Source organism: Coffea arabica, chromosome 11e, assembly GCF_036785885.1.
Source record: "Coffea arabica cultivar ET-39 chromosome 11e, Coffea Arabica ET-39 HiFi, whole genome shotgun sequence".
NCBI classification, from domain to species: Eukaryota; Viridiplantae; Streptophyta; class Magnoliopsida; order Gentianales; family Rubiaceae; genus Coffea; species Coffea arabica.
Genome location: NC_092331.1, coordinates 44,055,424 through 44,068,832, shown reverse-complemented (window position 1 = coordinate 44,068,832; position 13,409 = coordinate 44,055,424). Strand labels below are relative to the sequence as shown.

General features: G+C 36.5%; 1 protein-coding gene across 1 annotated transcript; it reads right to left on the bottom strand.

The window, feature by feature from the left end:
• Window positions 1–1,309: 1,309 nt before the first annotated feature.
• LOC140021310 (secreted RxLR effector protein 161-like) lies at window positions 1,310–2,168 on the bottom strand. Its single transcript, XM_072072075.1, has 3 exons — window positions 2,006–2,168; window positions 1,664–1,954; window positions 1,310–1,404 (listed from the first exon to the last, which is right to left on the bottom strand). Exons 1-3 carry the CDS (start codon window positions 2,166–2,168, stop codon window positions 1,310–1,312), a joined length of 549 nt encoding a protein of 182 aa, XP_071928176.1.
• Window positions 2,169–13,409: the final 11,241 nt, after the last annotated feature.

The following is a 13,409-nucleotide window of genomic DNA, read 5'->3' as shown; positions in this document are numbered from 1 at the left end:
GAGCAAATTCGGGTTACCTCACTTCGAAGCTTTGGTCGCAGCGAATTTTTCTGAGCCAATATTACAGCTGAATCACATGCTCTTAGACGGGTGTGAGTGGAAATCACACACTTGCCACCACCCAAATCCTAGGCTATATTTGCTCTTTTTTTAGAGGAGGAGAAAACTGAAAGAAAGACTAGAAAGCTCTCTATTCTTCTCGCTTCTTCTATCGATTCTTATAGAGACATTTGTCGGTCTCTATTCTTTCTTGAAACAGTGGGACGGTAGGGCGGTGGAACCGGTTTACCTGTTCTCCCCTTTTCCTTCCTTTTTGTTTTGGTTTTTACTTTCAAGTAGAAATCGGGTCGGACAACCCATCATGGGCTCCCACCCATTTCTCTTACATTCTCCCACTCACACATGATGGGATAGACCCATCTAAAATCTCCTCAAACTCTATTTCCAAGAACACCATAACCTTCATACAGGAAAGTGGGTCGTGTGACCTATGAGCATACCTGCGCTTTGGGAGCCAAAAAACTATGCACCTGTTAGGGAGAACATAGCGGCTTCAACCCAAAAGAAAGTACAAGAATACATTATCTTGTTGTGCCTCAGACTCATTTTACCACACCATCATAGTATACCCAATCTCTCAAAGGTCATACTTGATATCCATATTTCATAATGCATTCACAATTGTATTACACCTCAAATAGTAAATACAATTGGTCGACCAGTGAATACATGTGAAAGGTGTAACCAAACCAGTTTTCTTATTGCACATATGTCACTTGGTAATGCACAAATGGCTTTCCCAGTCATGCCCAGAAGGTAGAATCAATCATAACCATAAGGAACATGCTAGAGTAGCAAACATTTATTTATCACCTTGTAACATTGTCAAAAGTCACATAGGGCACAATTGAAGGAGCTCATACAAGTGAGGAGGCAGAGATTTCCAAAATGAAAACTCACTCACTTTCCTTCTATGGTCATCATAGCACATGTGGTATGAATCACATGTTATGGTGGGTAACTCTTTATAAACAGAGCATATGTCTTTACTTTTTAAATATACCATCATATGAATCTTGACTTAATCGCTATCACATAAGCGCCTGGTCTGAAATCTTTAATAGCTCGCTGTTCTAAGCATCTCATTAAGATTTCGCATTCGGCTATAATCCAAGCTTACATAATCGTGGGATGTCATATCTGGTCTGCTATATTTAGACCTCATCTTCACTTTGGTCAAGGCGACATTTCTATTGTACAGTCATAAGTGACCTGAAGTTGTCAGCTAATCAAAGAGTGTAATTTAGTCTCATCTCAACTCGCTCCCATAGCGCCTGAGGTGGTCACTCATATGAGAAAGTCGACCAATGCTTGGAGACATATTCATTGAAATATGTATCAGTGCTAACAAATGTAAATAACAAATAACACATCTATTTCATTATAGATATGAAATATTTACATTACCAATTCAAAAAATCATACAACAACTTATCATAATCTACGCAAGCCCAGAGTTTTAACATGATACAAGAAGGCATCTCTAGGAATCGGCTTGGTAAGGGGATCTGCAACCATCTAGATATATGTTGCAAAATTATTTTCTTTTGCGTGATAATATTTCTAACAAAATGATATTTAGTGTCTATATGTTTCGTTTTACCATGATATTTGGGGTCTCTAGTATAGTCAATGGCTGCTTGACGATCACAATTGATCGCAGTAGGCACAGAGGAATTGACACCCATCCACAAATTTTGTAAAAACCTTTTTAGCCAAATAGCCTCTTGTATAGCTGTAGCATATGCAATGAACTTAGCTTCCATGGTAGATAAGGCTATGCATGTTTGTTTCTTGCTACTCCAAGATATGACACCATTATTTAGCAAGAATACGTATCCTGACGTAGACTTCCATTCATCTAGATCCCCACTCCAATCTGCATCAGTGTAACCTACCAAATGTAGATTACCATATTGATAGCACAAAATATAATTGGAGGTACCTCTAAGATATCTCAACATCCTTTTTACTGCTCTCCAATGAGCTGATCCAGGATTTGACCGATATCGACTTGCTATTCCAACTGCATAGCAAATGTCTGGACGAGTACACATCATGGCATACATTAAACTTCCCATAGCACTTGCATATGGAATTCTGTCCATATTTTTAATTTCTTCTGGAGTCTTAGGACACATTTCTTTACTAAGGGAATTGCCTTTCATTATAGGTGTGTCAATAGGTTTACAATTTTGTATATGAAATCGTTCGAGAATTTTCAACACATAAGGCTCCTGTGAGAGGGTAAGAAATTTCTTCGAACGATCTCTATGTATTTTCACACAAAGAAGATATGCTGCTTTGCCCATATCTTCCATTTCAAAATGTGAAGATAACCATTTTTTAATGGCAACTACAACATTCATGTTGTTTGCAGCCAATAGAATATCATCCACATAAAGTGACAATGTTACAAAGTTATTGTTTTGCATTATTTATTCTCATGAATGTTAATGCATACTAAATGTATGTCGATGCATGCATTTTATGTCATTGCTGTATATATTTTATGCAAGTGGGAGGCATGGGTTGGTAGAGTTAAAATTCCCACCCAAAATTAGCGCGAATATATTGGAATAATACTATTTTAGAAGTTTTAGTTTACAAGAAATGATTGGATGCTATGCGAACTTTCGATCTTGTACTAATTACCTCTAGGAAATATTATTTTAGTAATATTGGCTGCAAATGAATAATATGTTTTCAGTGCTACTTATTTTTCTTTTTTGTGCCTTTGTCTATGTGTAGCTTGATTCAGAACATGGCTATTGCGACAAAAAATATTGTGGCTGAATTAAACAAAGGGGAGAAACTGAACGGAGACAATTTCTATGTTTGCTATTGAAGGGTTCAGTATATTCTTGAAGAGCAAGAATATTTGGAGGCTCTTCATCATACCATGAGTGAACCAGAGTATGGGGATACTCCTCACCATCAGAAGAATCTAGAGGCTTATCAAGCCTAGAAAAAGAAAAATAGTAATGCTCGCATCATGCTGCTGAGTAGTATGCAAGATGATCTGATGGTTGAGTATGAGAAGTATCCAATAGCTCATGAACTATGGACCGCTTTGAAGGCAAAGTTTGGAGTGACTTCATCTACTAAAGTCAGACAGCTTACAATCAAGTTTGACACTTATGTAAAAAAACAACATCACTCGATGGAGCAGCATCTAAGAGAAATGTCAAACATGATTACTGAGTTGAAATCTGCTGGACATATATTGACTAATGAGCAACAAGTACAAGCTGTCATTAGATTGCTTCCCCAGAGTCGGGAGCATATGAAAGTCAACATCACCCACAACATTAGCATCAAAACATTTGAAGATGCAAGGCATCATGTTGAGTTGGAGGATGAGCGCCTAGAGGCAGCTAGATCTTTCAGACAGGCTTATGTTGTTGAGTCAAACACAAGTAAGCCTTTTGACTCCAAACGTAACAAGAAAAGGAAGTTGACCAAGAAAGCTATCCCAGAATCTAAGAAAACTCAAACTGGCAAGCGCAAGAGAAGTAAGTGTGGTGGTAAGAAAAAGGACGAGAGCTTTAGCTTTAGCTTTAGCTTTCTTCACATCTATTGACACAGATCAGGGCATAGTTTCTGCATAAACTCCACAAGGCCTCTTTGAACCAAGCTTTATTCAAATCGGTCAATTAGCGTAGCCTCCACAACAATAATATCCACAACTGAATTTGGGTGTATAAATGCAAATTGATCATCTAGCGTAGCCTCCACATCAACCATGATTTGAGCTTCAGCTTTCTCCACATTTATTGATGGTGAGTTTGCAAGGGATGATGGATGGCATCGGAGATCAAGGAGTCTTAGAAGCTGACGGTGTCTTTGGAGGCTCGATGTTTGGGATAGTCAATATCCAAGACTCCATAAACTTGGCATCACTGAGAGTCTCAGTCGGAACATCAATGAAGAATGGGTGGCACCAACTCATCACAGAGGAAGTGGCTCTTGAAAGCAATTGGGGTTTCGAGATGGATTTTTCACTTTCCAAAAACAAAAATTGAATATTTGCATCATGAAAAAAATATCGACTAAAGATGATGAAGTAAAGAGGGAAGGAATCTAGTTGGGCATATCCATAGTTAGGAGTCAAGATGGGAGTATCTTATAGCTTTTACGGGATGGAAATTGTAGAGAGGAAAATGTGATCATCTACTCTAAGGCCCTGAAGAAAAATCTAAAGAATTTGATGTTGTGCTCTAAGGAAGAACATGGCTTTTGATTTCTGATGATGTGTTTCTGGGGAGAAGGAAAATGAAGAAGGAAGAAGACACAAAAAAAATAGAAGGAAGAAGGAGAAGAAAAGAAAATTTTGTTTAATTACAAATTTCTAAGGTTTTTTTTTGTCTTAGGTCTCGTGAAATTATATTTATATCCCTGCTAGATTTGGTTAATTTTAGTTATAATAATAACTAACAGAATTGACAACCATTCTATTAGGTTTTGTGCATTCCGTCAAAAATTGGGCTACGGTGGGACGGATTGTGTAGTTCAAAAATTTAAATGTCCTATTTTGAAGTTTAGCGACTTAAGTGGGATTTTGGATATAGTTTGAGGGGACAAAGTGGAATTAACCCTTTTCTTAACTTCCAATGCTGATGAAATATGACATTTGGTATTCAGACACTTTCAATAAATCACGGGAATTGCCATTTGATAAAGCCAAAAAGATAAATGAGACCATGAAACACAAGAAAAAATATTCTACTTATACAAAAATAATGAAAATTTCAGTAACATGAAAACAACCATTCACCTTTATTGAAAGAAAATTGACTTTAGAAAAATGAATTTGTACACTCAAAAGTTTATGTTTTGTGACAGCCCCACCTCACCCTAAGGCGAACCAAAGGGTTTGGCGGACCGCCTGCCCAACTCTCGCCGGGATTCAGTCATACCTCAATCAAATCCGAAATAAAACCACAAGAGAGAAACATAATATCAAACCTAAACTTAGGGCAAAACTTATATACCTCCATCTCAAGAGGGAGTACCAACTCAAATATACAAAGGTTCTTAATTCTTCATACATCCAACCCGTGTCAAGCGCTAGGGCGAGAACCATTACAAAGATTCAAGAAACTAGTCTATGCTAGTCTATACAGAGCTCTCGTCCTTGCTCGCCTTCCCCTGTTAAGGAAAACAAAACTAAAGGAATGAGCTAAAAGTTCAGTGAGGTTCCAGACACATAAACAAGTAAGTAACAAGAACATTAATCATATAACAACAAATAATCCAGAAAACATTTCCAATATAAAGCAATGATAACACATACATTAAAAGGATACGGGCTCACAGGGAGCCATTTATTCGTTCGTTTGTTCGTTCTCCTGTCATTCCCCTTATTCCTCCAATCATTTGAAAATGCATTTTTGTAAGTAAAATCCTCGTTCATTCGTTCATTTCATTCACCCCCTCCTGGACGTTGGCCAGGTTCCACCCGACAACAAGGTAATACTCGAGTATACCATACGTTCACCCAGGGTCACCATATCGCCCGACCGACTCTGCTTCTGACTCGAGTCGATCGGTAACGAAGGGTAGGGCCCAGTTCAACCAAAAACTTACATCATGCACAAGTAATGTTTCAATCCTTGAAATCATTGAAAATTTCACATTCATTTAGGTCGAGTACGATAAAGTACACATTCGGCTAGAAAACTCGTTTTGGAAATCCTTGAAAGCACTTAACACATTATCAAATAATAACACAAGCCATGAAGTCAAGGAAAATATAGCAAACAAGGAACACTCATCTCTTTACGTAAAATAACGTCCAAAATATCCTTCCGGATAACACCCTCAATCACCAAGGAACCCTAATAGTAATCAAAAGAACACATTATGCTTCAACCATAAAAAACCTAAGTGATTCAAAGAGAATCCAAATACGTACTAGTGCAATACATAAATATGAGTTTTAAGGTGAAAAGTGTATATTTGGATTAGAGGACATTAGTAACTAAGAGTTTTCCCAAATCAAACACAAAACCATACCAAAAAGGTTTTTTAGAAAATTCCATAGAAAATAAATTAATAGTGCCACGTCAAAATACGGTCGGATATGAAAAGACAGTTGTTCAATTTTCGTAAAGCTCTTCGTTTTGTCCGAAACTAACTCATATGCAAAGAAATAACGTATAACAAGTGTCTTGGGCAAAATCATATGAAAAGGAAGCTAAACAAACCCTAATAATAACCAAGAGAAAATATTACAGTTAAACCCTCAAAATTTAGGTGAACCAAAGAAAATCCGAATATTTACTTGTACAAAGCATAAATATAGTTTTGAAAGTGAAAAGAGTACATCTACCTAGCCCTCGGGTGCAAATTTGGGCAGCACGCCCTTTGTATTTACCTATTTTCCAGCCATTTATGACTTCATTCTTTTTCTCAATCAGTCCCAAATTCATACACAACGTAAGCTCATTATAATAGCCGTTCAGTAGGCTCAGAGGCATACAAGTACAAAATCAAGTTAGGAACATGTGCGGAAATGAAGTTTAAGTTGGAAAACAAAAGACAGATTTGACGTTGCTTAGCGTATCGGACACAACCGAAGTTACGCTTATCGGATTGGGGTGAAATTTATTCCGTTTCGAAGCTAAGATAGAGAGCTACAATTTTGATGAAGGCCACTTAGTCCAGTTCGTAGTGTATCTAGGTCAAAATTTTGAATTACAAAACCAGAATCTCACAAACAGGTCAGTTAACCACACTATGCGTAAACGACAATAAATCAGGCTACCGAAGTCCGATTGAGGCATTCTCAGAGGCGTTGGACAGATAAAACATAGGGTTAAAAGTTTCATGTTTTGTCCAAAGACTGGATTGATATGAATCAAGGTGAAAAATGCAGCCAACGTGAGCAAATGTCAAAACTGTCTGCTGGACTCTACCTAGGGTAGTCTCAGGGGTATTTTTGTCTTTTCATGAGCTACAGTGCTCGGATTGAGTTGAAATTTTGTAGTCATCTATAAAACATCATTCTATAAAACTTTTATGTTTTGTACTAAGCCTAATTTGGCCTCTATCATGGTGAACTAAAATCGGGCAGAACAGGGCACTAAAGATTTTCACTTCTGGAATTTTGTTACACTCAAGGTATAATTCACATTTCCAGCTCAAAACCATCACTACTACCTCATAGACAAGCTTGTATACATCATATACCATCCACACAATAAGAAATAGGGCTGAACAATACAAAACCCTACCTTACTAATGCACCCAAAATCATCACAACTACTTGAATAGCTACCAATTTAATCAAAACATGGGTTGTATAGCAACTTAAGCAAAACTAAACGAACCAAAGATAAAGGACAGCCAATATACCTCAATAACAAGCTTACAAAGGATATCCTCCACTACTTCTTGCAAAGTTTAACTTCCAAGCTTCCTAAGCTTCCAAACTAGTGTTTAATCGGTTTAGTTTTTTCTTGTTTTCACTCAAGATGTTGGATTCAAGGTTGGAAGTTGGAAACTCTCTTCACTTTTCTCCCTCTCTTGCTCTCGGCCGTCCCTCTCTATTTCTCTTAGTTTTTGCTTTGTATTTATTTTGATTTGCTAGCTTAGAAGATATTTAAGCCAAGGGTCAAAGTATGCTTTTTGTCCACCAATCAAACTTGGGCATAAGAAAAGCCTAGAAACTCTTAGATTACTAGTACCCTTACTTTGCTAATCCTCACACTATGGCCCCAACAACTTCTAATCTTTGCAATTAACTCTAGCACCTTGTATAATAATAACACTTAGCACAAAAATCACGTAATCACCAAAATTTTATCGCACTAGCGGGTCCCACGTCTATAATTCGTTTCAAATTTAACATACACTAACTTATACTAGGAAAATGATTTAAAACTGTACTTACTTATAAAAATGCATAGAAACTTTAATATTTTAAAGGCAAGTATAAAAATGTAGGCAAAAATAAAATAATGCCTAGAAAATACGAAAATTTTCGGGTTCTCACATGTTTGGCGAACCAAAACACTTTGATCTCACACAAAATACCACATTTGACCCTTTGGATATCGTCTCTCCGGAGTTCAATGTTGGCAACAAAAGCACAATGTAAAGAGAAATTCAAATGAACTGAGTCACCAGCCCTTCAAATCCAAACTCACTTTTTCTCATAAAACCCTACCTTAGCGCCCTTTCGGGTTTTCACTAAGGCTACCCCTACCTTTTTATTTTCTTTTTCGTCATTTTTCTTCTTTTCCTTTCTTTTTTTTCTCTTTTTTTTTTCTTTTTCAAAGGTACCCTTTCGGGTTTTTACTTGATAAACAAATCCTGCCGATAGCTTTTATCAACTCAGAAATGTGTTTTAAGAAATGATAGCATCAGTGCGACAATCCTTCCCTTGCAAAATTGGTAAAGATGTATTGACATTATTTGCCACTTGATTAGAAAATTTCCTAAAAGAGGTAATGCAAAGAATGGAAGACAGGACTTTCAATTTTTTATAATGTGGTCAGGTAAGGTGCTAAGAAAAGGTTAAGGCTTGAAGGCAGATTTTATAAGTGTTTAAATCACCTGAGGTCGTATCTTCAAATTAACTCTACTTAGGATTAAACTAAAATTGCCCCAATTTATTCTCAACCGAGATTCTTTTCTTTAATTTTCTTTTCCTTTTGTTCCTCTATCACTTTTTACTTCTTGAGGTTTTTCTTTCCTTTTCTTTCAACTCAAAACTTGCTCTAGTGTGGGTTTGCAATCCTCAAGGGTTGCCAAACAAAATAATTTATTCTGAAAGTTCAAAAGGGATAACTAGGGATGGAATGTTTAATCGAAAAGGAAGAAGGCCTGACTTTCATTCTATTCTTCACATTAACCATGAAAGGAAACTTTCATTTATCAAATGAATAATTTCTTACACATTTTCGAATTGATTGGCTGTGAGAAAACTTGTCCATCCATTTCTGCGAGAACAAGTGCTCCACCAGGCAATACCTTCTTGACAATAAAAGGACCCTGTCAATTTGGGCGAACTTGCCTTTGGCCTCCTCTTGCACTGGCAAAATTTGTTTCAACACTTTATCTTCTTCTTTGAATAGTCCCGATTTGACCTTCTTGTTGTAAGCACGGGCCATTCTCTTTTAATAGCACTATCCATGAAAAATGACATTTAACATTTTCTCATCAATTAAAGACAACTGCTCATAAGGTTGTTTAATCCAATCAGCTTCATCTAGTTTAGTCTCCATTAGTATGCGCAATGAAGGAATTTTGATCTCAGTGCCAATATTAATGATTTCTGTTTCTTCTAAATTCGGTTTGAATTTCTCTTCATATTATTCAAGAATCTTTAACAAAGATTCAAATTCTTCCTCGTTATCGCTCTCGTCCTGAATTTCGGATTCGTGAGAGATATCGAGACTGCAGTCATCAAATTCCAGAATATTGATATCCAAAAGGTCAATGTGTTTTATTTTTGGCCATCTGAAAAAGAATGAGATAGATATAGCAATACGTAATTAAAATAATTAGAAAATGAACACTGTGCATTTCACTGAATTTCAAATAAAGGACCAAACGTCATGCTATTTAACAAATGATACGCTACTTAATATAAGACTCCTATTGAAAAGATAGTTGATTCAAAACTATTTACAAAACTGAAAGGTAAAAGATGAACAGTGCAAATGATTTCTTTCATAGTTCTCAACCAAAGACAATCCCTTAGATTTACCGAAATTTCCTTCGAGAGGGAATGTGCTTTGCAGTCCAGTTTTTGATGGCTCCTTTGAGCACAAAAGGCTTCTGGACTATTTCAATTACTTTATTCTCTTCCACAATGTATTTGGCAGGCGCCTCAAACTCCTTCGTCAGTGGTAATGGCCCCTACAGTATCTTTATGCTCAGGAAGAGGGTTCTTGCTGACATTCGGCCCTAACTCATCTCTTTTCCTTAAAATTATGTCCCCAGCATCAATTATGTCTTGGATTTTATGTTTTAGTGCCTAACAATTGCCAGTAGAGTGGCCAGGACTTCCAGAGTGATATGCATAAATGGCTTGCAGATCATAGCCAGTAGGAATGCCCCTCGGGTAGGTTTTAGGAGGCACCACGCTAATTTTACGAGCAGTCTTAAGTTGCTCGTATAATTGGTCGAGGGGTCAGCCTAAATTGGTACAGGTGCGGTATTGGATTTTATTTTGGGTTTCATTGGTTTGAGGATAATTATAGGTTTGGTTATTTGGCTGAACAGGTCTTGGATTAAAAGAAGGTCGAGGTTGAGTTTGCAAACTTGATTGAGAAATCTGGAAAGGTGGTGTATGTATGTTTGTGTAGTTGGGCCGAGGTTGAGGATGGTTAACGGTAGTGTGGTAGACAGGATGAAAGTTTGGGTAATGCGGGTAGGGAGATGAGTAGGTGAGGCGGTTTGAAAATCTAGGTCTAGTTGAGGAGCCCTGGTCCCACACAAAAGCGGTTTCTCCTTCTTTCTTGTTGAATTGAGGTTTTTTTCCACTGTTATTTTGACCTTGCAGGGCTTCTAGTTGCATTTTCTATGTAGACACATTAACTATCTTCCCTGCCTTGACGAATTCGTCAAATTCCTCTAACTTGTTCACAATAGCTGCAAACGAGCATCTAGTCATTCTAAAAATTTTCTCAAAATATAGCGGGTCATGAGTTTTGATAAATGTTCGAACAATTTCGTTTTCGGTCATAAGAGGTTCCATCTTGACAACCAATTTCCTCCATCGCTTGGCATATGTCTTGTGATCCTCAGATGGCTTTCTTTTAGTACCTTCAAGTGTGGTCCTCGTCGGAGCAAGCTCACAATTATACTCGTATTGTCTTACAAACATAGTTGACAAATCCATCCATGTCCTCATCTAATCAGACTTCAAATTGCAATATCAATCCAATGCATCGCCTTCTAAGTTTTCGGGAAACAATCGAACTGGCAAATTCTCATCATTTATTGGTTTTCCTAATTTGTTTGCAAACATTCAGAGATGTGTCTTGGGATTGCCCGTTCTGTCATACTTGCTAAATTTGGGCGCTTTAAAACCCACAGGCAGTTGCATATCAGGAAACAGGCACAATTCATTATAGTCCAATCCTTCTTGTTTGCTCAAGCCTTGGCTCTTTCTCATGAATTCGTCAAACCGATCCAACCTCTTTAACAAATTCTTGTCAATTGGCATGGAGGATTCTTCCATTTCAACTTTTCCTTGTGCAGTGGTATCTAGCGTGAATGGCTCAACAGTAGAATAATAATATGGTCCTTGAGGTTCAAGTGGTATGTTCAGACTAATAGGTGGATAATTTTAAGGTGCTTGCATGTGAGAAGGATTGATTTGGATATTTGGTGCATAGGTATGTGTTAGGCCATGAGTAGGATAGGTGAAAGCTTCCTCAAGTGAATTTACGACATGTGGAGCAAAAGAGGTTTGAGTATAGGGTAGGGATAATGGTTGAGGTTCAGGTTGGCTAGCAGGTAAGTGATCTTGCTGGACACCGTTGCTACTACCAGCAACCAATTGATCAATCACGCGCCATTGTGCGGCCATCTCTGTGCTTAATTCATTGAATTTGTTTAATACTTCGCTCAGTTGAGCTCCCAGATTTGCAAGGTCAGGTGATGACGTCGCTGCAGACCTATCGGATGATTCAGAATGCGTACTCATGTTTATACTATTTCTCGAAACTTAGCTACGTGATCGTGTAATGATGGGTCTTTTTTATATAGCTATGTTTACAATTACCTGAAAATTTAGGAAAAATCCTATTTAGATTTCCCTCTTGATTAACTGCTGACAAAAAGAAAGAAAAAGACGCGAGTTAGTAAAAATTTAAGTAATTCGGATACATGTCCTATTGGGGAGCCCTTTTTATGCCAAGAGTTGGCCTAGAATGAAAATGCAATCCTCTAGGGTAGGCACCATATAATACTTGATGAATCCGCTCAACTTATTGATATTCGAGTGAAAAATAATTTGAAAAATTTGGTCAATTGGAGTGGCAAGAGACATTTGTCCTAACAAAATGAGAACAAAGTCCGAATGGATTGATTACTTTGATTAACACATAAAGTGATGTGTGAAAGAGCCTACTCTTGAAAAGATTGCAATGTCTCGACTACTTTATTCAGTGAACCTTAGATCGAAACCCTAAAAGAGAATAAACGGGCTAAATGGATCGGATGAAATTGATGATTTATTCAAAAATTGGTTGGACCACCCTAAAAATGGGTAAACTGGTCAAATGGATTGAATGAAATTGATAATTTATTCAAAATTGACCGGATCACCTTAAAAATGTGTAAACTGGTCAAATGAATTGAATGAAATTGATGATTTATTCAAAATTGACCGGATTGTCGTAAAAATGAGTAAACTAGTCAAATGAATTGAATGAAATTGATGATTTATTCAAAAATTGACTGAATTATCCTAAAAATGAATTGATCAAATAGATTATATGGAGTGGATGGTTTATCCAAAAAAAAATCGATTTAATCATCCTAGAAGCGAATAAACTCGTAAAAATGGAATTGATGGCTTATTTGAAAATTGACTAGATTGCCCTAAAAGTGAGTAAACTAGTAAAATGGATTATTTAAAAATTGACTCAATTGTCAACCCATTTGTGGTTTTCAAATTGTACGAATTTCGTTACAATGCATTAGTTTATGAGCCTTCTAAAATCAAGATTTGGTCTCGATATATTTATCATCTCAACAATGAGAAATTATTTGTGAATTTCTTTAACTTAATGTCCTTTACGCAAGGAAATTTTACCAACTACGATAAAATGATCAAAAGATGATTGTTAGATGCTCATATGCTAATGTGCAAAAGTTGCTTTATTATTATAGAAAAGATCGGATCTTACCTTACCTTGCGCATTACCCCTTTAGATGATACAAAAAATATAAACGAGCAAGTCTCATTGGATTACATATCCGAAACACAAAGTGGCTTATTCCTAACGTGGGATTCCCTATACGGCATTCTCTCTAAGGTTTATGCATGACGCTAATTTATCAAAATAATTAAATATGCAATTTGAAATGAAAACATGACCTAAAAGGACCCTTTGTATGCCAGGGTGGTGTGAGAACTCGAAAAATTATGTGCATACTTCGAATTTATTTCATTATATTTGACTTGTTATTAGAAATATTATATATAACAAATAAATGGTTAAATTAAATGCATAATTGAATTCCTATAAAATTGAAAATTTAGAAAAAAAAATAATAAACAAAATAATAGAATGGTGTAGAAAATTTTAGAAATCAAATAAACATATGATAGGCATATTGTAAATTGTGATAATTGAATTTATTATATAATTGAATAAGTACAT